Here is a 27050-nt window from a genome sequence, read left to right as displayed (position 1 = left end):
TGGGAACATGGTTGTGTTCATCGGGCTGACCTGTCCCTACTGTAGAAAGACCCACGAGATTCTCAGTCAACTTTCCCTGAAACAAGGGAGTTCTGGAACTTGTTAATATCACTGCCACAAATGACACAAATGAGATTCAAAATTATTGGCAATGGCTTCCGGTGTGAGAACAGTGCCTCAGGTCTTTGTTGGTAAAGACTGTATAGGAGCATGTGGTGATCTAACAACTATGCAAGAGAATGGAGCTGCTGACCTGGCTGAAGCAGATTGGAACTCTACAGTAATTACATACCAGACCCCATACTGATGTCCCCCCTGGGAGCTAGCTCACAGTACAGAAAAAAAGACAGTATTTCCTAATAGGTGGGATTTTTTGAGAAAAAAAAAATGGCTTCCTTTTTCTTTTGCCTTAGTATTAAAAAGTAGACCAACTTGTCCCTAGGCCAAAAAGTTTGATGGACCATCTTGGTTTTTTTCTGGGTTGGCCCTTTAGGTTCCAGAAAACCATGAGAAGTTCTGGTTTAGGATTCACTCAGTGATCAAAAAGATGTTCTTCTGTTTAGCATGTGTATCTAACTAGCCGTTCTCCACGTGCCTGCATGCCACTACATCTAAGCCAGTATTTCTCAAACGTATTTATTTATCCAGGCACCCCAGAGATGAATCTGTACCTGGTTTTGCCATTGCCCATTAGTTGAAGTTATTCTGCTGAGCATGGCTTTATGCACTTTGCATAAGAATCAGTGGGTACTTAAAGTGTGTTTTTTCAAACTACATACATGCATTGACCTACCCCACCCCCATCCACCTTGAGAATCCCTGCCCTGAACCAGTGTTCTCAGTCTTGCCATCCCATAGATCTCATAGGAAATCTGTGAAGTGTGTGAGGATCCAGTTTGAGAACCTGTAAAATAAAGGAAAGCCTGATTGGCCTTACCCAGGGTTATGCAAGTAGGACCACCAGGACAGAGATGCAAACATGGTTTCACCGTTTTTTAACATGCTTGGCCAGATAATCCTGAACAACTGTGTACTAATTTGATTTAGATTCCAGCAAAATTAAAGCATGAAATGTAAAACATTACTACAGAAAACATGCATTCCAAGTTTATACCAAGAAATTTCAAGAGTATGTCTGTGAAAGGAGCCAAATTTGAGAAACACTAAATAATCTCCTACACACACACACACACACACACACACACACACACACACACGGAAATTTTAAGAATCCCTTATCATGAAGTTTAATTGTCTATTATAGAATAGCAAAATTTCTCTCTCTTGTATCTCATGAGAATGATTAATTTCTTTTCTAATAAAGAAGTGCCTATAAAAATTATAGTTATTTTAAATATCTTATTTTCATCATACATATAAGATCCCTCTGATTTAAGACTACTCCATAGCCTTTTGTTATGCATGTTCTTTCTTCCTTATACAACCAGGTTTAGGTCTGTTTGTTCTGAGTGGGGCATGGTTAGATTCAACTAAGCTTAAGGCTATCAGTCAGTTAATGATTCATTAAAATCACACTTTTTTCACACTTGTCATTGAAACCTTCCTGAAAGCATCATCTAAGAATTTTGTAAAACTAAGATTAACCATCTTCCTATCTCCTCTTCACTGATTCAAGGATTCATAAACAAAAGAGCAGCACTTGACTGACTTTAAGGGTTTATAGTCCTAATCAAAATCCACAAAGGTCTATATTTCCCCGAAATTACTTCCGTGTTTTTCTTTCTGCTGAAAATGCATTTTTCTCCTTCCACATGGGGAACAATCTAACTAAATCTATGACTGATCTCTGCCTCTTCCCCCTTTAACAGCTCTCATGTAAGTACCGTTACTATTCTTCCTACTTTTACTAAATCATTTCTTGGCTCAAAATTTTTCTACCAGTTGTTTCTTCTTATTCTTAAAACCTTTGACTTAGCATCCCGTTATTCATCCTTAGCACATACCCTAATAAGGTCAATGTCATAAACATAGCAACATCAAATGCTTACATGTGCTAGATGAATAATTACAAACAATCCTATCAGGTAGGAATTATATGCTAATTTTATAAATAAATAATCTTAGAGACAAATTGAGCAAACTGCCCAAGTATATCACCAAAAATGATGGGACTGGGAATTATAACTTTTCTATTTATATCTTTCTACTACCTTGTCCTTCACTCCTCATACACAACAATTTGGTCGAGTCTTTTTTCATACTTGATCACTACCACTTCTGTTGTTACATATTAGATCCTTTAAAAATGCAAAGATTCCAAAAGCCTTCAGTGAATCCCTGTATCTTGTTAATATGCCTATCATCCAAAAAAATCTTTTCATTGAGTTTATACTTTGTTTTATAAAAACAATTCTTATTTTTTCAACTACAAGTATACTGACATATTAAAATATTGAATCAATGCTCATTCAAACCACATCAGTCTCCCAACTCCAGCAAATATTACACTTGGGAGTGTGTCCTCTCCACCTCTTTCTGAAAATCACTCAGCCTAACATTATGCTCCTCAGTGCAAGAGCTACAGGATATTTAGAGAAACAATGTAAACTTACTCATAAAGCAAATTTTTGGTGTTTTAATACTGTAGGTCATAAGTATGCAAAGGTTTAAAAAAAAGGCTAGCAACTCCTAAGAGTTACTAAATAAATACTTACTGAAGGCAGTCAAATCAATGAGTGGTTCTTTAACATTGTATTAGATTGGGATTAAGTTTGAGAATCTGACGGAAATTGTAGGAAAATTAACCCTCCAGGAAATGCACAAAGGCAGAATTTTGTATACAATTTCCAGGGGAGTCTAAATCACAATCTAAACTGTAAATCGGAACCCTCAATCACACTAACCCACCACCACATCCACAGACTCTAGGTTAAAAACTATTAACAAAACCCTGTTCTCTGGGAATAGAAATTATCATAAATGTTTAATAATCCTGCTTATGCCTACCACAGTGCAATGTATACAAAAGCTACTTAAGACCTGTAATTCCCTCGTGAAGATAACGAGATGACAACCGCAGTTGTTTCTTCCATTAGGAGCCCTTTTGTTAAAGGATTTTAAAAGTCCGAAATCCCCTTCACTTAGTGACACTCATGACCTAAGAAAAACTCGAAAACCATTCTTTTGCTATTCCCACGAGGACTATACGATCAACAACTAATCCAAGTCTTCTCTTCCTTTTCAACACTCATCCCTTGAAATTTAAGGATTCCACCTTCGCCTCCCAAAGCTACACCAAGAGCATCACTGTTCCCCATGCCCACACCCCCAGCCCCCAGCCCCGGGCAGACAGTAACTGATGCTCTGTGGAGTACACACCGTCAAAGCCAGGAAAGGTAAGATCCGGGGACGCTTACAACTTCTAAACCCTTTCCTCAAAACCTCAGGAGCTGAAGAGATTTATCCCAAGTTCCAGGAGAGCCGCGGCGACTGCTTGCAGAGCCAGACCAGTTGCCAAGAAGCCTCCCAACCCTTTCGTCACCATAGTGACTTCTAAGCGCCAGGCCCCGCCCACTTCCTGGTTCTCGCGATACTTCCCAGAAGCGCGTCTAGCGGGCGCGCCCGAGGCCCCGCCCCTCCGCCCAGGCGCCGCCCTCCCCTGGGAGGCGTCATTGGACGGCTGAGCCCGGCTTCCCGTGGTGGCCGGGCTCCCGCTCTATTTTTATTTTCCCGCTTTTCCAAAGTGCACCAGTGTGTTTTTCCCAAATGCTCTGGTTCCTGTGACGGCGCTTCTGCTCTCGGCCGCAGGGGAAACATCCTTCTCCCTTTGAAAGTTCCCCCACCGCCGAGCTGCGTGCGGAAGCTCGCGCATGCGCGCGGCGCCCAGAAGATGGCGGTGGCAGTAGCCGCACTTTTTTTCAAATTAGGGGATCCCAGAGATCATTGCGCGTATTTGTAACGAATTTCCGTTCGAGTTTGTATTTTAGGCGCCATTTTCGAGTGAAGGACCCGGAGCCGAGACACCGGCAGGAGCCGGGAGCGGGGAGGGGCCTGCCCCGCCGCCTGCTGCCCGACCCGAGTGGACAGGCGCGCAGGTAAAGGGCCGCCGGCCGGGCCGCGCTGTCACCGCCGCCTTCCCGCGCCGGCCGGCGGGCGAGCGGCCGCGCTGTCACCCCTCCCCCCGAGCGCGCCGGCGGCGGGGTCCGCGCGGCCGCCCCGAGCCGGCCCTGCGCGAAGAGCCGGCCCCGGTCCGAGCCCCTAGCTGGCGCCCCGCGGAGCCGCCGCGCGGGACGGCGCCCAGGGGGAAAGCCCGCGGGCCCCGACGTGCGGCCCGGCGCCGCCGCGCTCGGCCTCCGCTCCGCAGACCTCGCGGTGGTGCGCCACCCTCGGAAGGCGCTGCGTGGAGCCGCCTCGTTTAGACTTACCAAGGGAATATGTTTGCACTTAGCGGGCGGCGGGTCTCTGCAATCCCTACGAAATGAAAAGCACCCGGGCAGTCGCCCGTCCGCGGCTTCCTGGCACGTCTAGGTTTCCCGCTTGCATAGGTCTTGGTAGGAAAACCAATTCCGCCTCCGTGCGACTTGGGGTGTGTTGCGGCCCCTCTCCGGAGGATTCGCTGCCCGCCGGCGGCGCACGCCTGCGATCCGGCTGCTGGGAGGCTGAGGCGGGAGGGTCGCAGGTTCGAGAGCAGCCTCTGCAGCTTGCACCTGCACGCTCGGAAACGGGACCCACGTTTCTCCGCGTGGGGAGGCGGTGACCCGGGGTGTCGGGACCGAGGCCGTCCTGCGGCGCGGCCTGACTCGTCCCGGCTCTCCCCTGCCTCAGCGACCATGCCCCGTAAGGGCGCTCCGCCGTCCACCGCCCGCCGCAGAGAGGAAGGGCCGCCGCGCTCCCCCGACGGCACCAGCAGCGACGCGGAGCCCGAGCCGCCGGCCCGCAGCGCCGAGAGCCCGGCTGCCACCGCAGGTGAGTGACCCGGCGGCGCCGAGCCCCGCGGGCTGGGCTGGGGTGCCGTCGAGACGCCGAGGGGAGCCGAGGCCGACGGCCCGCTGTCGCTCCCGTAAAGTAAGCAGTGCTGGGAAGTGCGATTCAGAGCGAGGGCTCCCGTGCGATTTGGGTGTGACCGTGCTGGCGGGGATGGGGCGAGAGCAAAAGGCTTCATGTTGCGGATCTGTTTGTGGCGTTTTGCAATGGTACTGACGTCTTTATTAATTTTCACTGATATATTGATATTGTCAGCCTCAAGAGCTAATGAACAGCATGGAAAATTTCTTGACGTCCTTGGTAATAGTTTGTCTTTAAAGAGAAGATAACTACTATAGCTTTTTGAGGCCAGGAATTGGGCGATATTATGAAACCCCTGTGACAGTGTCTCTGAAGTTCCTGAGGTTTTGTTGGTTTTTTTTGCAGGTGCTCAAAGGTAGGGAAGTTTGGTCTAGGTCCTGAGGATTTAATCTCCTGTTTAGGATGGAAAGCTGGGACTCAGTTTGTGTAGTTTTCCCAAATTTGCTTTTTTATCGATACAGTGTTTTGACTCCTAAAAAGTGTACTGTGGTTCTATAAAATTTTAGGGCCACATGCATTTCTTCACAAATTTCTTGAAAGATTAGGTTATCATCCCTGTGAGTTGTCTGTTAGCAGACAGGAGTCCTCTGAGCCAGTAGCACTAATGTAGGCTTTTTTTTCTCCTTTCTTTACCTTTTCTTTGGCTGTCTTAGAGACTCCTGGTGAGGAACTTGATAACAGAAGTTTAGAAGAGATTTTGACTAGCATTCCTCCACCCCCGCCTCCAGCAATGACAAATGAAGCTGGAGCTCCTCGGCTTATGATAACTCATATTGTAAACCAGAACTTCAAGTCCTATGCTGGGGAAAAAATTCTGGGACCTTTCCATAAGGTATTTGTCCATTTCAAATAAGTATTGTATGGTAATACAAGATGTTCTGTTTTCTGACTTCTTGAATCACACACACTATGATTTTAGTAACTGAAATTAGCTTTTCTTTACCTGTTATGTTTGGTACCTGTTTAGTTATAACGATTTCCTCATTGAACAGAATGGACGTTTTTGTCTGGAGCATTTTTCCTTAGTAGGATGAGTTTGGGGGGGAAATTCTAGAATTAGAACATAATTTTGTTTAAGGTATTCATGCTTTTCATAGAAAACATGATATAAGAAAATCCAAGTTCTTTATCTTCTTGCAATGAAACCTTTAAATACTTGTAGTTTTTCCTGGTTTTTAAAAAAAAGCAGTTTAAACTTAAATCATTGGTATTAGAATATCCTTTATACCTTAAATTTGTTGTTTTGTTTTGTTTTGTTTTTTGTGCAGCGGTTTTCCTGTATTATTGGGCCAAATGGCAGTGGCAAGTCCAATGTTATTGATTCTATGCTTTTTGTGTTCGGCTATCGAGCACAAAAAATAAGGTCCAAAAAACTGTCAGTACTAATACACAATTCTGATGAACACAAGGATATTCAAAGTTGTACTGTTGAAGTTCATTTCCAAAAGATAATTGATAAGGTAAGGGGATTTTTTTTCTATTTTTTTTTCTATTACTTGCAACTTCAAGCCAAAAAAAAAAATTTAAGTGCATTGTATAGTATTGTTGACTTAAATCAGGTTTTAAATTTTGTAAATATAGCAGTCAGGCCTGGTTGCCCCTAGGTTCAGTCCCCAACAGCTGGGGGGGGGGGGGGTTGTAACTAAAGCAATAATCTTTATCTTTTTAGGAATAAAACTGAGCAGTTTTAAGATCCTGAGTGCTAAATAGACATTTTTTACTGTAAATTTTGGATTTGCTTGTAGAAGTTATGTGTTTATTGCTTTAGAACAAATTATCTAAACTTGAAAATGTAATAGTTGCCTAATTTTACCATCTCCATTATTTCAGTTCACATTAGATCTGTTATTAGTAGTCCTGTGTATCTGATATGAAAGAACTTTTTCTCAAAGTGAACCATAGTGATTAAGACCTTTTGAAATAGAAGGGCAAGCTAACATGTTTGTTTTCTAGAAACAGATTATTATAAGCAAAATGTCTTTCAATTATTTGCCTGGTTGTGTTTTTATTGTAAGGTTTATTTTTTCCCCTTTATTATGATTTAACTTAAATTCATGGTTCAAAAATTACTGGAACCTAAAAATAAAGGAATCTGATTACATAATGAAACAGGGAGGTGACTTAGCTGCTGGGTTTTTTTTTTTTTCCTTTTAAATAAAAGGCTTAATTACACAAAAACATGTATTTTATTTTGTTTCTTAATGCATTCTGTTGTACAACTTGAATTAGAAAATAGACTGCCAGTATATCAGATGTCATCGTTACCTATTCATTACATTTGAATTATCTAAGGTTGAAAAGCAGCTTTTATATGACTGCTTTTAAGGATAAGTGAATTTGAATTATTAGATTTACAACTAGCTTTTTTTTTTAATCAGGAATATAGTGTGATTTATTTACAGTTTTATTTACCTTGAATTAATGGCTCATTGTCTCCCCCCACCCCCCAAATAAAACATGCATTACCCCTGTACTACTTTGTTTTGTTTTGTTTTGTTTCTTTCTGCAGCTTTTTTAATGGACTGCTAATACTAGCACAGTTTTTAATTTAGATGAATGGGTATGTTTTAGACATGACAGGACTCTTCTTATCAGTCAAATATGTTTTGAGACTTGTTTGGAGCTGGAGTTTTGTTTACTTGGTTTGGCTTTTTGGTTTGGGTATCTTTGAGAAAGGAGTCAAACAACTTGTGAAAATATCTGTTCTTTTACTGAGGTTATTTTTGAGAGCTGCTGGTTTGTGTACATGTTGAATTTAAGTAATCTGTTGAATTAGTTTCGGTGTGAAGTGAGTGAAATTTGAAACAGACCTGTGACTTAATACCAGCCGTTGTTTTCTTGTATTGTTTTTCCACAAAACAGGAAGGGGATGATTATGAAGTCGTTCCTAACAGTAACTTCTACGTATCCAGAACGGCCTACAGAGATAATACTTCCGTCTATCACATAAGTGGGAAGAAAAAAACATTTAAAGATGTTGGAAATCTTCTTCGAAGCCATGGAATTGACTTGGACCATAACAGGTTTTTAATCTTACAGGTAAATTTATTAAAAAGCTTGAGAGGTTCGCTTAATCTGTTTTTGTTTTGTTTTCTAATCAAGGGGGGAAGGGCTCCCCAGTTGGATGAATACAATATTTTTGGAGGCCTTAAAGTACTGTAGCAGCACATCATGGTTTACATACTATAGTCAAGATGCGAATCATTATTTGCTGCTCTAGAAATTTAAGGAAATTCATTCAAAACTATTTTGCCATGTTTATTTTATATTTGCATGGATTGACATACTTGTTCCACTCTAGCAGCACGTAAATATTGGCGTAGTGAATTAAATATTAAACACCAATATTATTGTGCTGCTTTAGTGTGACAGGGATATAGCAACTATTTATCTTTTTTCTAATTTCCCTTTATGGTAACATTTAAATGAAATTCACTGTCTTAATCGGTCCTTTTCTTTTATTTTCTAATATAGCAAAAAAAAAAAGAAAAAAGAAAAAGAAACCCTCTACTTAATTTAACCTAACCGTTAACAAAAAGTTTACTTGAATCAGTTTTTTTTGTTTAGAATGGTATACCTTCTTAAACCACTACTGTTGGTAGAACAGAAAATAACTGATAGTACATTATTTTTTTGATAGTACATTCTGTAATACAAGAATTCTTAGAGAATGAAAGTCTTTTTAAAGAAGTGTAAAAATTAAGTACATGACAGTAAATTTATTAGAAGTTTTTATTTTTTAAGTAAAGGTATATTCTAACAGTATTGCTTGGTAAGAAAAATCTTACTCTGTGTGTTAACCTTTTAAAACACAATTTTTAGTGTGGCTTTGTCAGATGTCTTTTTAAATTTGTATTTGATTTGAGGGCATCTTATTCCTGGGTCCTGTCCAGAATCATTAAGATCATATACAAAAAAGCAAAACTTGAATTATGCAGAAATGGCTATTTATATGCTTTGGTATCTTACGTTATTATTTTATTTGCTACTAAATGTTTTGTTAGGATGGCCAAGTGTTCTCAGTTTAAGAAAAACTTATGAAATATTCTTATTTCCATTTAATCTATATATTTCAGTTATTTTTTATTATCACTTTTAAACATACATGCTATAGAAGGAAAATCTATAACATTCAGGAAGCAACTTTTATTTTTTATTCCCAGGCATAGTACCTATTATCCAAACTTATTTAAAAGTGAATGTTGGAAAATTAATTGCAAATACATTTCTAAATAATATTTGAATCTATGTAAGTGTGGAATTAACATTCTGGGGTTTTATTAAGTCAAGTCATAATGTTTTATAGGCTTTCATAACCTGATACTTGATTTGATTAATTATGGATAATAAGTTATACTGAATTTAATGATACCACTTTTTAAGAAATTTTACTTGTGTTATCTTTTGTTTATTCTGCCATTTCTTTATTATCATTGTGGGATAACCAAAGTTTTACATCTGTGGAAAGACTGACCAATTTAAGGATAATTTTTCTCCCATGCTGATTCTTTGTATACAATCCAATAGCAAAGGAAGCCAATAATGTAATTTCTCAAAGAAGTAATTAAATTTTTGTTGTTGTTTTTGTTGGGGGGGTGTTTATTTGTGCTGGGGATTGGACCCAGGGGCATTCTGCAACTGAGCTACATCCCCAGCCCTTATTTATTTATTTATTTATTTATTTATTTATTTATTTATTTTTATCTCGAGACAGGATCTCATTAATTTGCTGTGGCTGGCCTCAAACTTGCAATCCTCCTGCCCCAGCCTACAGAGTATTTGGGATTGTTAGCTATGTGCCACAGTGCCCAGCCCAACAAAATAATTTCTCGGTTATCAAGTTTATAATAAGAGTATGCTTCTGAAAAACCTTAGGATTAACCATTTGCTCTTATGATATTCTGAACTTTTTCTTTATTCTTACCAATTATTTAAACATTTCTTCCCAATGATACTAAAATTGAGTTTGACTTGATTAGATTTATAGGTGAGAGTCTTAGGAACTCAGGAGGAAAAAAATAGGAATTTGGCTGGTAGAGCCAATGTTGTCCTGTCTTATGTTTGAGGGAAGTGGCAGTGTTTTCTAAAGATTTTTTTTTTGTAGGTCCTTATATCAATTCTTAGATTTTTAGAGACTTAAAGCATTTGAAGGTAAAATTGAGATTTTTATATACTTCTCTCACTCTTACATTTATCTTAAAAACTACCCATGACTGGAGAGGCTGGAAAACTGGAGACATAGTATCACTATCCAAGAAAAATGGCTACTTTGAATAAAGTATATAAAATGAGATTCATTTTTAAGGTTTAAAAGCACAAAGTTTTTAAGTCCATATGGATAAAACAGTTTTATAGGGTTTATATATTGGTTTGGTGGATTTTTAAAGTAAGAGTTTCTAGTATTTAGATCCCACTTAAGATTAAGTGTCTGAGGCTGGTAACAAACCTGCGATCCTCCTATCTCATCCTAAGTAATGAGATTATAAGCATGAGCTACTATACCTGGCTCTAAACTCATTTTTAAGGAACTTAGCTACAACTATTATCACAACTTTTATTTTCTCAAAATTTACAACATTATGTGTTTTATCTTTGTATTACAAAATCTGTTAAAGTTTAAAACATGAACTGAGTTTTTGTTTTGTTTTCCATTTTAGATTAACCTAGATCTCAATTATTGCTTATCTATCTGATCATCTTTCCTTTTTCAATATACTTTTTCTAAGATTTACATGGCATATAAACTGGGTTTTAGTCTGCAGAAATTAGTTTCTGGCTATAATATCAAAAGAAATTTTTGTCCTTATCAGTAATACCTCAGATTTTCAAAGGTGATTGAGCAGTACCACCTCAACTATGGAAAAAAATAGGAAACTTCTACATAAGCAACTAAAGTAATATGAAGACCAACCACTAAAGCATTTTCCTACTTACGTACTTACATTCTATCCTTAGTGGTTTGGTTTGGGCTACTTAGGCCTTTGCAATTCAGTGAGACCGGTTTCAAAATAAAGAATAGCCAGGCGTGGTGGCACACACTGTAATCCCCGCGCTTGGGAGGCCGAGACAGGAGGATCGCGCAGGTTCGAAGCCAGCCACGCTGGCATAAGAGACCCTGTTTCCAAAAATAAAATAGATCTGAGAGTGTAGCCCAGAGGTAGAAGGGCTTCCAGGAACGCCAGTACCACCAGAAAAATAAGGAATTAAAAATAGGGCAGGGGATGTAGCTCGGAGGTCAAATGCCCCTGGGGTTCCATCCCCAGACCCGCAAAAAAAAAAAAGACTCAATAATTCAGGGCCATTTAATTTTGATGTGAGCACCCATATTTATCTTAGTTATTCACGATCTTATTTTAAAAACTTTATTTCTATTCATTGTATAATAGCTCTTTACTGTTTTTTATAGTTCTTGCTGAAGTTTGGAGAGAGAGAGAGAGGGTGGGTGGGTGTATGTATGTGCCTGGTGCATGCATGCACAGACACAGGAGCATTCTACATCCAAGCTACAAGGTTTCACTAAGTAGCTAAGGTTGGCTGCAAACCTGTAATACTCCTGTCTCCGCCTCCCAGGTACCAGGATTACAAGATTGGGCCACCATACCTGGCTTGGAGTGCTTTTAAATAAAGAGCATCTTATCTAGTCAATCCTCTTAGATTTTTAAGCTTTCCATTTCTATAAAAGCCTTGTTTAGTATGCTGTAAGCTACAGAAAGTAGAGATGCTAGTTTAAGGGCCTATTAAATGTAACCAACTCCAGATACTAACAGTATAACAACTTGAAACATTTTTGTAAATCATTATGCCACCACTATTTGTGATTTGGAACCTTGAAAGAGAAAGGTAACTTTAAAGCTTTTATTTTTTAAATACAGAGTTTAATACACTAAATAAAAACTTCTATACTTCCACATGGAATAGATAAGTGTTCTGAAAAATAAGTCTTCTAGGCAAAGACTATCAGCCCACAGATTTCATAGGACACAGTACAAGTGAGGAAAGGATTAAAGAGCAAAGGGTAGCAAGTAGTCAGAAGCTTTAGAGAGCATCAAGAAACTGCCACAGAATATGTCGTTTGTTGGAAAACCACAGCAGTCCTATAGTCAAAAGACAAAAGGCCTAGCTCTTCAGACCCACCCTGTTGGTTCGATGAAATTAAGCTAATAATTTAGTAACTGGTTTTAAAAAGGTGTGCTATGTAGTATAACAATCTAAAACTAAATGTTACATGAAACTTGAGGTAGAACTATTTTGATTGATAAATGAATTTGACTTTTAGCTTTTTTTCTAAATTAGACAGTCTTGCCAGTTGTGGTGGAGCATGCCTATAATCCCAGTACCTGGGAGGCCGAGATAGGAAGTTTGCAGGTGTGAGGGGACAGCCTTAGCAAGCAGTGAGACTCTCATAAATCGAGTGACTCTTTCAAAATAAAAAGTAGGGGTGCTGCCGGGCGTGGTGGCGCACGCTTGTAATCCCCGCGCTTGGGAGGCAGAGACAGGAGGATCGTGCAGGTTTGAAGCCAGCCGCGCGTGCGCTGGTTTAGGAGACCCTGTTTCCAAATAAAAATGTAAAAATAGGTCTGGGAGTGTAGCCCCGAGGTAGAAGGGCTTCCAGGAACCCCAGTACCACCAAAAAAAAAAAAAAGTAGGGGTGGTGATATTGTTTGGAGGTAGAATACCTATGGATTCAATCCCCAGTACCAGGGGAAAAAATTGGAACTTATATTAGATGAGATGAGATCAGGGGTTATCTTATTTAAGGAGACAGGAATATATAAAACAACTACTGTGCTTTACCTGAAGCTAGGTTGTTTAATAATAGCTTTCCTCTATTTCAGTAAGTAGTTTGGAGCCCAACGTGGTGATGCATGCCTATAAGCTCAATGCTTGGGAGGCTGAGACAGGAGGATCCTAGGCTAGAGGCCAGCCTCAGCAATTTATCAAGACCTTTAGCAACTTAGGCCCTGTTTAAAAATAAGTAAAATAGGGCTGCAGTGTAGCTCAGAGGTTAAAACAACACTGGGTTCAATCCCTAGTACTAACCAAAAACAAAAGTAATATAACTAGGTGTGCTGGCACAGGCTTTTGACAATTGAAATCCCAGTACTTGAGGCTGAGGCAGTAAAATTGTAGGTTCAAAGCCACAATTCTACTGCCTCAGCCTCAAACACTAGAATTTCAGTAATTGCATCAGCAAATAGTGACACTGTCAGCAACTTACTCTGAGACTCTGTTTCCAAATAACAAGGACTGTGAATGTACCCTTTGGTTAAATATCCAGTAACACACACACACCAAAAAAAGTTAATTTGACCAACAGAAAACATGATGCTATTAGATTCCTTAATCTCTGTAAGCTGTTATGGTGGATCCTAGCTTTTAGTTATGCAAAAAATGTAGGCATAAATAATACCTATGGCCAGGTCAGGCGTGGTGGTGCACACTTATAATCCCAGCACTTGGGAAGCGGAGACAGAATCGCGGTTCGCAAATAGCCTCAGCTACTTAAGGAGGCCCTTGGCAACTCAGTGAGACCCTATTGCAAAAGATAAAAAGACAAAAAATAGGACTGGGGGCGTAACTCAGAGGTAAAATGCCTCTGGGTTCCATCCCCAATACCAAAAATAAAATACCTATGACCATGTAACTTAAATATATGTTTATTCAGATATTTAACTTGAATTAAGTAATATATTACAGTATCAGGTGTCAGATGATTATAATAAACACTGACCCAAAAGATTTAAACTAAAACCTCTAGATCAGTGGTGCCCAACTGGAAGTAGTTTTGTACCCTCTTTCCAGGACAGCTGGAGACAGTTGGAGTTGTATAGCTGACTAAAAGGGAATGCTGCTGATACCTAGTAAGTAGAGAGCAGATATTCTATTGAAGTTTTTTGTTTGGTTGGTTTATGTAGTACTGGGGATTATAGCCAGGGGCAAACTACCTGTGAGCAACACCCCAGCCTTTTTTTTTTTTTTTTTTTTTCAAATAGAGTTTAAGTTCCTGAGGCTATCCTTGAACCTGTGATCCTTCCAGGTACTGGGATTACAGGTATGCACCACCACAGCCATCTCTTAAACTTTTTATAATGCCCAGCAGAACTCTCCATGACAAAGAATTTGACACAGAAATTTTCAGTACTTCTATTATTGATAAAAACGTAGCTAAATATAAACTGAATCAGAATTACAGTTTCTTCAGTGATTAAAATTTATCCTGTTGTTATCCAAAACTTTGAGCATTCTTTCAGAGAAGAAGGGATAATTGAAGGCTAAAAAAGTAGTGTGTATAAATACTACATATTTTAGTTTTTACACTGATTCATATATAATACACTAGCTACTGTGGTAAATAACAGGCCTTTTGATAAGTTTAATTTTATACTTGATAATTATGTGGTGCTAATGGATTGTCAAAGCATGAAAAATGCTAATGATGTATAAAGCTAATAAAAATTATGCCTGTCAATGAATAGATTTTAAAATGCGTTATCTTGTCCTGTGTTACCTTTAACTTCTTGTAAATATGTTTGATATTTAAATTTTGTTCAGATATGATACTGTCACTAATAAGTTTTATTTGTGATACTGGTAATTGAACTCAGGGACATTCTACCTCTGAGCTATACCCCCAATTCTATTTCATTATTTTCTTTTTTTTTTTTTTTTTGAAATTGGATCTTTCTAAGTTCATGAGAGTATTACTACTTGCTTGAGGCTGTCCTTGAGCCTGTGATCTTCCTTCCTCAGCCTCCCAAGTACTGGGGTTACAGGCTTGCACCACCAAGCCCGGTTTACCCCAAGTTTTTAAGGTTGAGTTATACACTTAGGAGTGGGAATCACAAAGATATTTTTAAAGTGATTTGTTTTCTTGCCTTCCCTTCTTTTATCTTGGCTATTTTGCTGAAAATAATTTTTCCCCCCACTAGCATGCCTGTCCTTTTTCTTCTTTTAGAATACAAGCTTCAGGAGGCTGAGACTGGATGCCTGTCCTTTTTCTTCTTTTAGAATACAAGCTTCAGGAGGCTGAGACTGGAGGATGGCAGTTCGCTGGTAGCCTCAGCTACTTAGTGAGACCCTGTTTCAAAATAGAGAATGAAAAATAGGGCAGAGGGTGTAGCTTGGAGGTCAAAAAATGCCTCTGGGTTCCATCTCCAGACACATTAAATAAACAAACAAACAAATAAATAAATAAATAAAATGAAGACTAGAGTACAAGCAGGCTACTTCTGTGCAGTAGAGCAGTAGCATTTTGCCCAAACAAGTTCAAACAATTTTTTCTACCATCAAACTAAATGGCTACCTGACAAGTCAGCCTTAATGATTACTGATTGTAGATATTTTTTGTTTTTATAATATAAATGCATAAATACAAACAAATTAAGATTTTAATTACAAGTCAATTGTCAGATTAATTATTAGATTAATGGTTATAAATAAGTTTTCCTGTCTCATGGGCACCAGTGCTGTTAGTTTTTTCTAGTCAAGCTGGTCAGTTGAATTTCTTTTATTACCATCAAAAACATAATTACCCACTTAGGTTCTTGTTTTTAGAAAATTAGAACATTAGGTTTCAGGCAGCTTTTTGAAGCCCTTGACTTAAGGATCTATTAACTCCAAGTTTCTGGAGAAGCTACATGAAAGTATATAGAGAGGTTTGGGGTTTTTTTGTTTGTTTTTTGTTTTGTTTTGTTTTTGGTGGTACTGGGGTTCCTAGAAACCCTTCTACCTATGAGCTACACTCCCAGACCTATCTTATATTTTTATTTGGAAACAGGGTCTCTTAAGCCAGCGCGGCTGGCTTCAAACCAGTGTGATCCTCCTGTCTCTGTCTACCAAGCACAAGGATTACAAGCGTGCACCAGCCACACCTGGCTGCAAGAAAATTTTTACTGACCACCTTTGAGCAAGTTTTCTTGTATAGTTTAACCATGGAAGCTGGTTTTGTTTTGGTACTGAGGATTAAACTCAAGAGCATCCTGGGTTTCACTTAAGTTGCTATGGCTGGCCTCAAACCTGCACTTCTCCTGGGGATTACAGGCATGTGCCACCACTTCGAAGAATCTTTTTGGAAAGTATTTGATTTAGAATGGGAGCTCTAATTATGTTATTAATAGCTCGTATTGTTGTCAAAATCAAGTTGCTAGCCAGGCGTGGTGGCGCACGCTTGTAATCCCAGCATTCGGGAGGCTGAGACAGAAGGATTGTGGTTCATGGACAACCTCAGCTACTTAGTGAAGCCCTTCGCAACTCAGACCATTTTTCAAAAATAAAAAGACGAAAAAAATAGGGCTGGGGGTATATCTAAGGGGTAGAATGTCCCAGGGTTCAGTCTCCGGTACTGAAAAAAAAAAATCTCTAATTGGATACCCTGCAAAATTTTGCTTTAACAGAAATGTTGCTTAACAAGCCGGGCGTGGTGGCGCATACTTGTAATCCCAGCATTTGGGAAGCTGAGACCAGAGGATCGCGGTTCGCAGCCAGCGTCAGCTACTTAGTGAGGCCCTTTGCAACTCAGTGAGACCCTGTTTCAAAGTAAAGAATAAAAAATAGGGCAGGGGGTGTAGCTCGGAGGTCAAATAACTTTGAGTTTCACCCCCAGACCTGCAAAAAAAAAAAAAAAAGAAAGAAATATTGCTTAACAAAAAAGTTAAGTTTTATATTAAAAGGACATTCTACATGGGAAACTTGTATTTTGTCTTTGTGGGTGTGCATTATGATTTAAAAGGACTTATGCAATTATAAGAATTTATTTCTCGTGCCTTATGTAAAATCTGATAAAGCTTCTTGGTGAATATCATTTAGTTGTTCATTACTTTTGGGTTTGTTAATTGTTCCCAATTCTTACTTAAAGGGTGAAGTTGAACAAATTGCTATGATGAAACCAAAAGGACAGACTGAACATGATGAGGGTATGCTTGAGTACTTAGAAGATATAATTGGTTGTGGACGACTAAATGAACCTATTAAAGTCTTGTGTCGGAGAGTTGAAATATTAAATGAACACAGAGGAGAGAAGGTGAATCTTCTGTGGAATTTTAATAAATCAATGATTCATTTATGCTTAAAAATTTTGCTGAGCCAAATACTCATGTTATAATCCATAAGTTTTGAAAAATATTAAATATTTACATTGAAGTTTCTAGTTCTGTATTATCAGCATTTAATAGGAACATGCTCCTTGTTAATTTTATAGTTTATTTTTATCTAACACTGGCATATTCTAAATTTAGATTCTGCATATGAAGTGTATTCAATCTTCTAATTTTTAATTTTTGTAGTTGAACAGGGTTAAAATGGTAGAAAAGGAAAAGGATGCCTTAGAAGGAGAGAAAAATATAGCCATTGAATTTCTTACCTTGGAAAATGAAGTATTTAAAAAAAAGAATCATGTTTGTCAATATTACATGTAAGTACCTTCATTTTATCAATTTTTTTGTTTCTGATCATTAAAGCCCCTTTTTCCTGTATTAGAAAAATATGAAGACCCACAAAATTCTTTTTAAAGATTGTTTTAAGTAATAAATGCACTAAATTAGGGTCCTTTAATATGATTTTTTTTTTAAGTATTCTACTTTAGGTTTGGGGTAGGTTCAGAAGTAGATAGTATTATTAATATTTTACGTATATAGTAGACCCCCTCCCCCGAACCAAGGCCCCCAATGGATATGGATAGTACCCTGTGTAAACTATTTGCTTTCAGATTTCCTGCAGGCATGCCACGTAGTACAGAGATGCTGTGTACTTCATGTTTTATTCCGTAATGCCTCCTTTGCACCATTGCCCTTATGCTTTGAGCCGTTAAAGAGTAATAAAATAAGGCTTACTTGAACACAGGCACCTTAGCAATTGACCTGAGAACCAGGATAGCTGCTAAGTGTCTAGTGTGGGAGGGATGGGAGATGTAGTGTAAGTACACTGAACAAAGGAGACTTACAGGAACAGAATCGCTTGCGGTTTTAAAACTAATAATAATTGTTATTTCTGTAATTTACCATCTAATATTTTTAAATAACCTGCCACAAGCAAATAAAACATGGGAAGCTAAACAGGGACAAAAAATACATTCCTTTGCATTAATTACTAATTTTATTTTATTTATTTTTAGTAATGAATCTATTCTATCCCTAAATTCTAGCATTTATCCTGGATTTTCCCCCATCAGTAACTTCCCTAGTTAATTGTAAATTGACTATAGTTAAAAATACTTCAGAAACAACTCATTTCACTAAAATAGTTACAGTTTTAGAAATGACAGTTTAGGATCTCCTTTTTTTCTCCTCCCTAGTTATGATCTGCAGAAACGAATTGCTGAAATGGAAACACAAAAGGAAAAAATTCATGAAGATACCAAAGAAATTAATGAGAAGAGCAATACACTGTCGAATGAAATGAAAGCTAAGACTAAAGCTGTAAAAGATGTAGAGAAGTAATAATCTTTCGTAAAGTGTTAAAAGTATTTAGATTCAGTGTGTGTTTGTTTATTTGTTTTGCAGTACTGGGGAGGGACCCCAGGGGCATTCTACTTTGGAGCTTACCGCCCCCCCCCCCGGTCTGATTTTAAATTATTGTTATTATTTACTTGGAACTGGGTCTCACTGACGTGCATAGGAGCTGAGGCTGTCCTCAAACCGCGATTCTCCTGTCTCAGCCTCCCAACTGCTGGGATTATAAGTGTGCACCACCACACCTGACTCCCAGCCCTATTTTTTATTCTTTATGTTGAAACGGGGCCTCACTAAGTAGCTGAGGCTGGACATGAACCTGGATCCTCCCTCCTATTTCAGCCTCTCAAATACTGGCATTACAAGTGCGCACCACCACACATAGCTCTCAGTTCATTTTATTATATGTGTCAATATGTAAAATTAACTGCAGGCACATCATAAGTGTATTACATTTGCCCACATATAAGATGATCTCTTCTTCCCACCAGAAAAAAGAAAATTGCCTGCATTCAACACACCATGTAATACATTCAGTGCCCAGCTCTAAGTCTTAACATAGTGGGCAATGCTACCCCTAGTGGCAGAATACCATAACAATTTTTAAAAATTAAGATCTGACAAGTTAGTATTTTAGAAGTCCAAAAATCTGATTCAGAGACAGAATTTGGGTTATTTAAATAGATTTTGTGTGGTATCTGTGTCTGGTAGTGGGAATTGAATCCCAAACCATTCTATCTCAGAGCTACAACCTAAAGCCCCTTGTTGTATTTTTTGTTTTAAAACAGGGTATTACTGGTTGGCTAAGGCTGTCCTTGAACCTGCAAGCATCTGCCACCATGTCCAGTTCTAAAAAGATTTTTTAAAATTTTGTCAGTCAGGCATGATGACACATGCCTGTGCTCTCAGTACTTGGGAGACTGAGACAGGTTCCAGTGTAGCTCAGAAGTAGAATGCCCCTGGTTCAATCCCCAGTACCACCAAAAAGAGAAAGAAATATTTTCAGTCATGACACTACTCTATACCAGACACAAATACCACCATACACAGATACCACAGATAGCATAGTGTTCAATTAACACTATTATCATATATGTACATTGTTTTTTAACTTCTATGATTAATTTTTAGAATTTATACCTAGATATCATAATCACTGAAAAAGGTATTTCCTTTCCAGCCTAGAAAAGCAAAGCAACCCTCATAGTTAGGAATTTTAAGAAGAGGTTGGTTGTTTTTGTGGTATAGGAAATGGAACCTAAGGGCATTTTTTACCTCTGAACTAAGCCTCCAGCCCTATTTTATTGCTTATTTGGAAACAGGATCTCGCTCAGTTGCTTAGGTTGACTGTGAACCTGTGATCTTTCCGTCTCAGCCTCCCAAATACTGGGATTAAAGCTTGGGCCACCATGCCCATTTATTTGTTTTTGGACTGATGGGAGGATACCAGCTTTAAGAAAGGGAATGTTTAGGATCCTATCTACTAAGAAAAAAAGGGTGTATAACATCTTTAAAATAATCGAATTTACAAAATAATGACTAATAATTTACTTGCAATAATTTACTTGCTTTGCTAGGAAACTGAATAAAATTACAAAATATATTGAGGAAAATAAAGAAAAATTTACACAGTTAGATTTGGAAGATGTTCAAGTTAGAGAAAAATTAAAACATGCTACAAGCAAAGCCAAAAAACTGGAGAAACAACTTCAGAAGGATAAAGAAAAGGTAGGTATTAGGGGGAAAAATCTAAAAATCTTTGAATATTAGATGTAGTTATATTTTTTTTCTGCTTGGGAGTTTTTGGAGCCCAGGGGCATTCTACCTCCAAACTACAGCACCATCCCTATTTTTGAAGCAGGGTCTCTCTAGGTTGATGACAGTGTCACTACTTGCTGAGGCTGTCCTCGAAACTACAATATGTATTCCTGTCTCAGCCTCCAACGTGCTATGATTATAGGCATGTGCCGCCACGCCCAGCTCTATTTTTCATTTTTTTTTACAAATAAGTGCTATTAGTTTAGAAAAGTTCTCGAAACTATGCTTGGAGCATATTTGTGACTAAAGGTTAATTATAGTTTGATGTAAGTAGAAGTTGAAGATAAGACCTGCCAGGAAGTATTTTCTTTCACAAATGAATCAGGAACTTAAAAATTGTATTTACCATTCAACTGAGAGAATATAGAAATTACAATGCGCAATTGGGAAAATGTTTGGTAAAGTCAACTAATTCAAACCTAATTATAGGAAAGAAGAGAAAGAAGGACCTCAAGATCCCAAAAGTGTATTTGTTCATGTTCTAGGAGCCTTGTGCATGTTAAGCATGTGCTTTATCACTGAGCTGCATCCCATTGTGAGAAATGCTTTTTAAAATAGTCAAATATTGATAATATTGGGTAGCCTAAGGTGTGTTCCATAACTTTTATAATCTCAGATTGAAGAATTTAAAAGTATACCTGCCAAGAGTAAGAGTATCATAACTGAAACAACAGCTAGAAACAATTCCCTTGAGAAAGAAAAGGATAAAGAAGAAAAAAAACTAAAAGACGTGATGGATAGCCTTAAACAGGAAACACAAGGGCTTCAGAAGGAAAAAGAAGTAAGATTCTTTTATCAATATTGACTTTATTTTTTAACTTGTTTTTGTAGTAATGCTGAAAGTTGATCATATGAACAAAATTTAACATTTCTGAAACTGTACAACCTATATACACTATCTCCTTTTATTTTCTGCTTTCCATTTTAATAGAAAAGCTAGCTGGGAATTTGTAGCGGTAAGAAGTATAGCATTAAATACTTTACATATAACCATTCTTAAGCTTGTTGAATCATCATATTTTCTATTTTCATATTCTAAATTATTTCTTTGGTAATTAATGTATTGGCCACCTATAAAATCTGGGTCTATACAGAGCACAGGTTAACTTTTTTCTGTTTGCCTTATAGCCTTTGTATAATAGGTAAAAAGTTGTGCCTCGAGCCAAGTGAGATCATGCATGCTTGTAATCCCAGTATTTGGGAGTCTGAGACATCAGGAGGCTCACAGGTTTGCGGCCAGCCTCAGCTACTTAGTGAGGCACTCTGCAACTTAATGAGACCCTGTTTCAAAATAAAAAATAGCTCAGAGGTAGAATGCCCTGGGTTCAATCTCCACTACCACACACAAAAAAAAAGCTTTAAATTTTAGCTCAATCAAATGCTATCTCTCCTCTTGTATAAACCATCAGGTTTCCAAGTCATCTTCCTCAAAATGAGGAAGAAAATACTATTTTTGTATAAATAGACTGTGAGATTGTCATAATGATATGTATTATGTGCCCAACATAAGTATAGAGGCAAAGTTAGCTTTCTTTGTTTATATTCAACACAGCCTTTTGACAGTGCTGATTGTTAAATACACATTTTAATAATGGTAATTGAATTCACTGCATAAATGATCACAGACTAAGTAGATCTGCTTTGGAGTATGAACATACTCAAATGTCACACTATTAAACTTAGAATGTGTATGCAATAAAGTGGCAAATGGATAATGTACTAGCTTTTATGATAGAATATTTATTTAGTGGTGGATTTGGCACAGTTGCTTATTTAATAATACATATCAAATACTTCTGTTTGTCTTGTACCCTGAGTCAATGACAGAAGGACTCAGATTTAATTTTCATTAATTGGCATAATGTAAAGATTTTCAACAATATACCTCAGTAAACTTTCCAAGTAGTTCTCATACTTACTAATGTGGAAAGAGCATGAAATCTAAACCCTGGACCCATGTTTTTCTCTTTAAATTAGTCCCTTTTTGTCTTAATCCTAAAATGAGCGGGTCTGTCTCACAAATCTCTTCATGGCATCAGTTGGGAAAAGATTTCAGATACCGTGAACATTGACATGTAGGCATAAAATATCAATTTGCTCACCTCTAAAAATTATTTGTTTCTACGTACTGTGTTCATAGAATCTCCTTCCTTAAATTGACTTCAAAATGTGGTTTCCATTTCAGTTTTACTAAAAATGAATACATTTCAGACTTAATGAACTCATATTTTAACAGAGTCAAGAAAAAGAACTTATGGGTTTCAACAAATCAGTAAATGAAGCACGTTCAAAGATGGATGTAGCCCAGTCAGAGCTTGATATCTATCTCAGTCGGCATAATACCGCAGTGTCTCAATTAAGTAAAGCCAAAGAAGCTCTTACTGCAGCTTCTGACACTCTGAAAGAAAGGAAAGCTGCGATTGGAAATATAGAGGCAAAACTCCCTCAAACCGAACAAGAATTAAAGGAGGTAAACCTTTGCTTCTGTATTTAATCTGAACACTGTCCAACCTAGTTTTTTATATTTGTTGCGTTTAATCTCAATGTATAGACTAGTTTGTAGATGACTTTTTATTTAGAACAATCTAGAGAATAAAGTCAGCATATCAGTATTCTATATGATATGATTTACAACTATTAAGAAAGTAGGGCTGAGGGTGTAGCTTAGTGGTAGAAGGTTGCTTAGCATGTGCAGGGCCCTGGGTACAGTCCCTAACACTTCAAAAATAGAAACTGTTGTCCCTCAAAACATCCCACAGCAAATAACCAGTCATAGTGCCTATAATCGGGGTACTTGGAATGCTGAGACAAGAGGATTACAGGTTCTACAGGTTCAGGGCCAGCCTCAACAGTCTAGTGATAACCCATTTCAAAATAAAAAGGGCTGGGGATGTAGTTCAGAGGTAGAATACCCCTAAATTTAATCCCCAGTTTCAAAATTTAAAGAAAGCATCAACAACTAACACAATCCCATGAAAATAATTTAAACAAAAGAAAATTTGCAGCCAAGCATAATGGTACATGTCTATAATCCGAGTTCTTGGGAGGCTTAGATATAAGGATCACAGATTCCAGGCCAGCTTCAGCAGTTTAGCAAAGTCCTTAGCAGCTTAGCCATACCTTGTTTCAAAATTAAAAAAAAAGACTGAGGGTATAGTCTGGAGGTAGAATGCCCCTGAGCTCATATAGGCAATTTATGTTAAGAATAAATTTAAAACTTACTGGATATGCAAACTATCTTAGTCTAGTTTTTCTGTTTTTGAGTTTATGGATGTACTTTCTCCTCTATTTGGGATTTCAAAATTAATGAAGATATTTAGTTCATTGGTGCCCCTGTCCCCAATCCTTGAGTGAATTGATGACTAAGGAATTTCATAACTTCAATGCAATCTCCAAAACCTTATTAAGTAAGACAGCAGTACTGCTTTATTCAGTCAAGTTGTTATGTTCCTGTAGTCTCAGCCACCTGGGAGACGTAAGCAGGAAGATTACTTGAGTCCAGGAGTTTGAGACTAGTATGGGCAGCAAAGCAAGACCTTATCTCAAAACATAAGAGCTATTGATATTAAAAATATCTTTTTTGTTTTAGCAAAGTCATACTAATTTGGTCAAGGTATTTCATGACCATATAGAATTTAAATTAAATTCAGTTACATCCAGTGATTATTTTCATTTTATCTTTATGATTTGGAGAAGGGTTGTCTTTTTTTTTTTCTTTCTTTCTTTTTTTTTTTTTTTTTTTTTTTTTTTTTTGCTGGTACTGGGGTTCCTGGAAGCCCTTCTACCTCCGGTATACACTCCCATGGGCTACACTCCCAGACCTATTTTTTAACATTTTTATGTGGAAACAGAGTCTCTTAAGCCAGCGAGGCTGGCTCCGAACCAGCGCGATCCTCCTGTCTCTGCCCCCCAAGCACGGGGATTACAAGCGTGCACCACCACGCCCAGCGTAAGGGTTGTCTTTTTAACAGAAATAATTTAAAGCCAGAAAATGGAGCCAGTTGTGATGGTGCAGCGTGTAATCCTAGTACTTAGAAGGCCAAGATAGGATCACAGGTTTGAAACCAACCTCAGCAACTTAGATCCTGATTCAAAACAAAAAAAAAAAAAATTTCTTTTTTTTAATGGGGCTGGGGATGTAGCTCAGAGGTAGAATTCTGCCCCTGAGGTCTGTTCCAAGTAAAAATTTTTAAAAGCCAGGAAATGGGGAAGAAGGAGTTAAAAAAACAGCTGTTGCCAATTAGAAATTGCAATTTTTTATATGATTCTCTTATTGGTAACCTGTCTTTCTCCCTTTTATTTAGTAGCTATGCTTTTTTGTTCACTTTACTTTTATTTAGCCAGAAAGCAAAGACAGCATACTCTAGTCTTGCCCACTGGCTGACTTCTACCTAGGGTTCCATTCCTAGATCTGCTTTTGATTAGGGCAGAAATTAAGAATTAGGATCTATTTACACTAATGTTTCTCTGCCAAACTGGGATAGCCACAGCTATAGTTCTGTTTTATCACAATGGACTATTCCTGTAGCCATTACTGCACTTGTGTTTCCTTTTATTGACCCAAATTATTTATGCCTCTTTTAAAACAGGAGACCCATCTGTATTTTTCAAAGCCCAGCCAACAATTGCAATATGAATCTTAGTTCTGGTTCGTGTTTATTTTTGGCTTTTTATTTCTGTATTATTGAAACATTACAATACTTCTGTGCTGGGATTTGGTATGTTTAGGGTCTAATTCCTCTGGATTTCATTTTCTTTTCACTTTTAGAAAGAAAAAGAACTTCAAAAACTGACACGAGAAGAAATAAATTTTAAAGGCTTGGTTCATGATCTTTTCCAAAAAGTTGAAGAAGCAAAAAGTTCCTTAGCAACGAATCGAAGTAGGGGGAAAGTCCTTGATGCAATAATACAAGAAAAAAAATCTGGCAGGATTCCAGGAATATATGGAAGACTGGTAATGATTTGAGAATGGCTACATTTTCGCAAAGAAGACATTGTAAATTATATTCTTACTTCAACTTAGCTGTATATTGAGTGTCACTATACATAAAAGAGCATTCATTTTTGTTTCAGGGATACTCATTGTTTAACATTTTATTCTTCTAGTTTTTTGTGCTTGGTTTTAGATTATTATATTCTCTATATCCACCAAGAAAAAATAACTCTAGTAGTGATAAGCAAACTTCACAAAACTACTTCCGTCTTTTAATAAGAATTTCATATATTCTGGGTTTAGTAACATTATACCTAAGGTTCTGGTTATAGTAATTATACACTAATTCTTTACCCCTCCTCTTAAATATTAGGGGGACCTAGGAGCCATTGATGAAAAATATGATGTCGCCATTTCATCCTGTTGTCACTCATTAGACTACATTGTTGTTGATTCTATTGATACAGCCCAAGAATGTGTAAACTTCCTGAAAAGGCAAAATATTGGAGTGGCAACCTTTATAGGTTTAGATAAGGTGAGTATTCATAATAAGCTAACAGTTATTTAATTGTGAAGTGCTAAGCCCTTTATTCCTTTCTAGTTTTTTTTTTATCATTATTCAGTGAATCCCAGATATACATGGTTATGAAAACTGGCTTGCAGTGCCTCCAATAAAGGAATGTGCTCCCCAGTGTTAGTGACCTCTCATGTTGGGAGGAGTAGTTTGTTTCTAACATCCATCAATAACTGTTGTACAATAATTTATACATTAAAATTTACTTTTTTGTGTATGTGTGTTCCTGGGAACTGAACCCAGAGGCATTTCACTTCCATGCCACATCCCCAGACTGATACATTTCTTATTTGGAAGCATGGTCTCCCTATGTTGCTGAGAGTGTCATTAAATGCGGAGGCTGAGGTAGTGATACTTCTGCCTCAGTCTCTTAACTACTAGGATTACAAGCATGCACCACCATGCCCAACTTAAAATTCATACTATATACTATATATGTTAAACAATATAGCATGGTGGATGTTAGTGTATTGATAAGGATATTCATCCATGACCATTATCTAATTCTAGAATAGTTTATCTAATTCCCAAATCTTTTTTATCATCCCACAGGTATTCCTTGTACTAGTATAAGCACACTGGTAAATTTTGTTTTTATATTATTCATTGCTGCTGTATAAAAATACTTTTTTTTTTTTTTTTTTTTTTTTTTGCGGGTTTAGGGATGGAACCCAGGGACATTCAACCTCTGAGCTACACCTCCTGCCCTATTTTTATTTTTTATTTTGAAACAGGGTCTCACTAAGTTATGGAAGGCCTCACTAAGTAGCTGAGGCTATCCGCAAACCACAATCCTCCAGTCTCAGCCTCCTGGATGCTGGGATTACAAACATGCATCACCACACCCGGCTTATATTTTAATTTTTTATGTTGACCTCTTTCCTGCAACCTTACTGAACCAATTAGTTTTAATTTTGGTGTGGATTTCTTAGGATTTTAATTAGGATTGTAATGCCCAGTAAAAATTATAGATTCTTTATTAGAGAGATATATATCTTTGAAGGTTTTTGTTTTTGCTTTTAGATGGCAGTATGGGCCAAAAAAATGACCAAAATTCAAACTCCTGAAAATACTCCTCGGTTATTTGATTTAGTTAAAGTAAAAGATGAGGAAATTCGCCAAGCTTTTTATTTTGCTTTACGGGATACCTTGGTAGCTGACAACTTGGATCAAGCCACAAGAGTAGCATATCAAAAAGATAGAAGATGGAGAGTGGTGACTTTACAGGGGCAAATCATAGAACAGTCAGGTAAGA

General features: G+C 37.8%; 1 protein-coding gene across 2 annotated transcripts in view; it reads left to right on the top strand.

The window, feature by feature from the left end:
* Window positions 1–4790: 4790 nt before the first annotated feature.
* The window catches only part of SMC4 (structural maintenance of chromosomes 4), a gene marked incomplete at both ends in the record, with an annotated part of 32473 nt that continues 10213 nt past the window's right edge, over window positions 4791–27050 (top strand). Inside the window, 13 exons of one of the 2 annotated variants that reach the window (XM_080696888.1) lie at window positions 4791–4926; window positions 5754–5857; window positions 6294–6485; window positions 7888–8064; window positions 16880–17044; window positions 17307–17434; window positions 18314–18454; window positions 20048–20198; window positions 20905–21069; window positions 22525–22758; window positions 25057–25242; window positions 25595–25756; window positions 26819–27044. In XM_080696888.1, the coding sequence (XP_080553014.1) occupies window positions 4791–4926; window positions 5754–5857; window positions 6294–6485; window positions 7888–8064; window positions 16880–17044; window positions 17307–17434; window positions 18314–18454; window positions 20048–20198; window positions 20905–21069; window positions 22525–22758; window positions 25057–25242; window positions 25595–25756; window positions 26819–27044 (2167 nt within the window). Of the gene's footprint in view, window positions 4927–5678; window positions 5858–6293; window positions 6486–7887; window positions 8065–16879; window positions 17045–17306; window positions 17435–18313; window positions 18455–20047; window positions 20199–20904; window positions 21070–22524; window positions 22759–25056; window positions 25243–25594; window positions 25757–26818; window positions 27045–27050 lie in introns of both variants that reach the window. The other variant, XM_080696887.1, reaches the window with a different exon arrangement.

Source organism: Muscardinus avellanarius, assembly GCF_963383645.1.
Source record: "Muscardinus avellanarius genome assembly, chromosome: 5".
Taxonomy (NCBI): Eukaryota; Metazoa; Chordata; class Mammalia; order Rodentia; family Gliridae; genus Muscardinus; species Muscardinus avellanarius.
This window is presented reverse-complemented; position numbering and strand designations above follow the sequence as displayed.